This window comes from Osmerus eperlanus, chromosome 6 (genome assembly GCF_963692335.1).
Source record: "Osmerus eperlanus chromosome 6, fOsmEpe2.1, whole genome shotgun sequence".
NCBI lineage: Eukaryota > Metazoa > Chordata > Actinopteri > Osmeriformes > Osmeridae > Osmerus > Osmerus eperlanus.
Window position 1 is genome coordinate 11,333,477 of NC_085023.1, and position 3,277 is coordinate 11,336,753.

At 43.3% G+C, this 3,277-nt stretch overlaps 1 protein-coding gene across 1 annotated transcript; it reads left to right on the forward strand.

Annotated features, from left to right (window-relative positions):
- The first annotated feature begins 251 nt into the window (after positions 1-251).
- On the forward strand, positions 252-2,641 carry LOC134022754 (protein FAM161A-like). The gene is made up of 4 exons (XM_062464502.1): positions 252-356; positions 912-1,174; positions 1,295-1,483; positions 1,651-2,641. The coding sequence occupies exons 1-4, from the start codon at positions 252-254 to the stop codon at positions 2,639-2,641; spliced, it is 1,548 nt and encodes a 515-aa protein (XP_062320486.1).
- Positions 2,642-3,277: the final 636 nt, after the last annotated feature.

Here is a 3,277-nt window from a genome sequence, read left to right on the forward strand (position 1 = left end):
GGCCTTAAGAGGATAAGACGTTTCAGAGATGTGTGCGTCTTAAGACTTCATCAGTGCTCTACTTTGATTGCAGAGTGCCATTTGCTTAGGAAGTGTCATGAGGAGAGAGGGACATGGTCAGTGTCTTTCTTAACTGAGGCCATTTACTGCAACCTCTGTGACTGAGACCATTAACATAAAAACAGCTGAAAAGAGTTATCAAAGTCTGCAAGAAGAAGGGTTTTGAAGATTTGAATAGAAGAAATACAAGAATGGCGATGATGTACAGGTCACCTTCACTCCTAACAAGCGAGCTGCTACCACTGTATGGAGGAAACCAGGACCCTTACACTTCCAGTGATGACCATGCCCAGGAGGTGAGAGTCGTTACATATATATAGATGCCGCTTTAACCTTTGCATGAATGTGATTAATAGAGTATGAGTGGCCAGAAGTAGAATTGTCAATCCAAATCCTTCCATGTACACTTCCTTGGGTTAGCTTGTGAGTACCCCAAGGAATGCTTTTTAGTGTTTTAGGTTGTTGTTTGGTAATGAGAAGTGTCCAGGCAGCATGGCTAGCATACAGTTTCAACATACAGTATATTCATATCGCAAGTACAAAGGAATTTTCAAGTAATAGTATTTGCATTCAAGAATACATAATTTTCTTACAATGACACATAAACATATGTATGGCTCTGGACATATGTGACACCACCACAATAACTCTACACGCTGGTATTTTTGGCCTAACTTCAAATGATAAAAAATACCCTGCATTGAGCTTCACTAGACACTAGACACTATCACTAGATTTAATTTTGATGATGCACGCATCTCTAGCAAATTATATTATCTATTATAAAATAAAATAAACAAAACTAACTAAAAATGTCAAACATAACTTGACTGAGTACTTACCATTGTCAGGAGAATGAGATGGCTTCAGCAGGGCCACCTAGGTCCATCTCCCTGAATGACTACAGCATGGAGAGAGAGGAGCCTGGCCATGGGCTCCGTCAGGCGTACTTCTCCAACCAGGAGTACTACTGGAGGCTGGAGGAGCTGAAGAGAACCCACCTCAGGAACATGGCTGAACTGGAGAGGATGTACATAGGCAGGTCAAAGGTCCCCAGTGAAGAAGAGGGAAGGGATTCTGGTCTGAAGAGAGAAGAAACTTACGATTCTCCCAGGTTTGATATATCTAGCGCATGACAAGATATGCTGTGTACTCTCTTCTACATTTCTTAACATACTTACCTTGATTATTTCAATTAAATATCTATGCATATATGAATCTTTCTGTTTTTCAGTCTGAGGCTGGAGAATGCTGGATCCATGCCAATCAGGACACTGCAGCAAATCGTATCCGACGAAGAGCTCGACTTCAATGACACCTCCAGTGTTTCAAACCAATCAGAGAGCAGCAGAGGGAACAACCACACTGAACTGGAGTTGGTGGACAAACCCAAGGCCTCAAAAAAGAACAGAAATATGGGGCGGTAGGTGTAGCTCTTTATTCTCAAACAGTTTGATTAAAGTTAGCTCCTCTTTGGTCCAGCAGTGGATGTTTAGAACCTGAACATCTAGACATAATCACACTAATATTATAGAGTGAAGAAATAAGAGATAAGAGAGGAATCAAGCTTGATTATGTTCTCATTGACAGGGACAGACAGTCAAACCAAGCTGGGACAGTCATTACCCAAAAGCGATCAAAAAGCCAAGTCAAAGTTAGCAGCCCTAAAAGCCAGGTAAAACTGCTGCGGCAAACTCAGAGCCATGTTGGAGCCCGCAGTTCCAGAGTGACCATTCCCCAGCCTTTCCAGATGACAGTCAGGGAGGAGGAGAAGAAACAGCGAAGGGTGCGTACACGCTCAGAGGTGGAGCTGGAGAACTCGCTGTTGCGCCGGGAGCTGGACGAGCTCAGGGAGTGCGGGAGGAAGTTCAGAGCGACGCCCGCTCCGTCGCACACCAGACGGCCCCTTTACGAGGTGGTCAGTCACCGCCCACAACAGCAACTTGGGCACCGTACCATTATCAGCTGGAATCGAGGCAGAGGGAACCGTGGTGGCACTCATGCAAATAGGGTTGCTGGTGGCATTCGTCCTACCTCCTCCACACTTCGTCCTTTCAGCTTCCTGGAAAGAGAGAGGAAGAAGAGGGAGCAGAAGATTCTAGCTGGGTTAGGGAACCTGGAGCCCAAAGAGGAGAGGAGAGTCTTCAAAGCCAGGCCTATGCCAAAATTTGTGTACAGCTCCACCCAGAGGCAAGAGGGAAAAGAGCAGTTGACCAACACCACAAAACCAGGCCCCAGGTCATTTATCTTCAGCACACTGTTGGATGAAGAGCCAAGAGAGGAAAGAGAGGACACAGAGGGGAACAAGGACACATCACTGGACCCGGAATTGAGGTTCCACCACTCGCATCAGGAAATGCAACCACAGTATAAGAGCTACTGGAGGCATCCCTCAATCAAGATGGCAGCATTGCCCCTGAACCAACGAGAGCTCCTATTGGGGATGGAGCTGGAGAGGAAGCGGGTAAAGGAGAGGGAGTGGTCCTATATTGACCCACTCCAGACAGCTGGCTTCAGTGTCAGTCATTGCACAAATAAAGAAAGCTCATTAGCCAACAAGAGTGACTATATTAGTGTGTGAGGAAATGCATGAATTGTGTTTAATAGAGAAAGAGTGTAAGAGAATTTGAGTGAAAGTATGTGCTTACTTTTGCTCTGTGTACATGTGATTGTGAGAGATACACAAATACAGATGACAGATTGAATACAGTGGTGCTAAATCTCTGATTGATACTGGTCCAGAAGCAAGAGTAGATTAACTAAGAAAAAGTGTCATGCTGTAGATCTGTACTGAACAGTAAACCAAAATATTTGTAACTACTTAAACGGATAGCCTAATTTTAGAAAATACGATAAAGAAACATTGTTCTGGGTGTCCTATCCAGAAATATATGCCACAAAAAGACATTGCATTTACTTAATCTGTACTTTCTAATAAAAGGCCTAATTGTTTCATGTTTTGTCTTTAACACTGAAGTGAAGTTGGTGTGGCGATTACTTGAAGTACCGTCTTGAATGAGTCATAAACCTGTACTCTGAACACACAAATGGTAAGCTGTTACCAAAAAGATGGTGTCTTAAAATGATTTAAATATCAGTACAATCCAACTTGACACAGTTTCATACGTTTTTTGAAATATAGCCTAATTAATCTAACTAATGTTAGATTGTTGTATAGCCTACTTATGGTTTGAGCCTATGTAGGATAGGATTCTAG

Excerpts from the sequence above, each read along its gene's own strand:
- LOC134022754 (XM_062464502.1), top strand. The coding sequence starts at position 252 with ATGGCGATGATGTACAGGTCACCTTCACTCCTAACAAGCGAGCTGCTA. Across the intron at positions 1,175-1,294 it reads GAAACTTACGATTCTCCCAG|TCTGAGGCTGGAGAATGCTG; the intron begins GTTTGATATATC and ends TCTGTTTTTCAG. Across the intron at positions 1,484-1,650 it reads AAGAACAGAAATATGGGGCG|GGACAGACAGTCAAACCAAG; the intron begins GTAGGTGTAGCT and ends TCTCATTGACAG.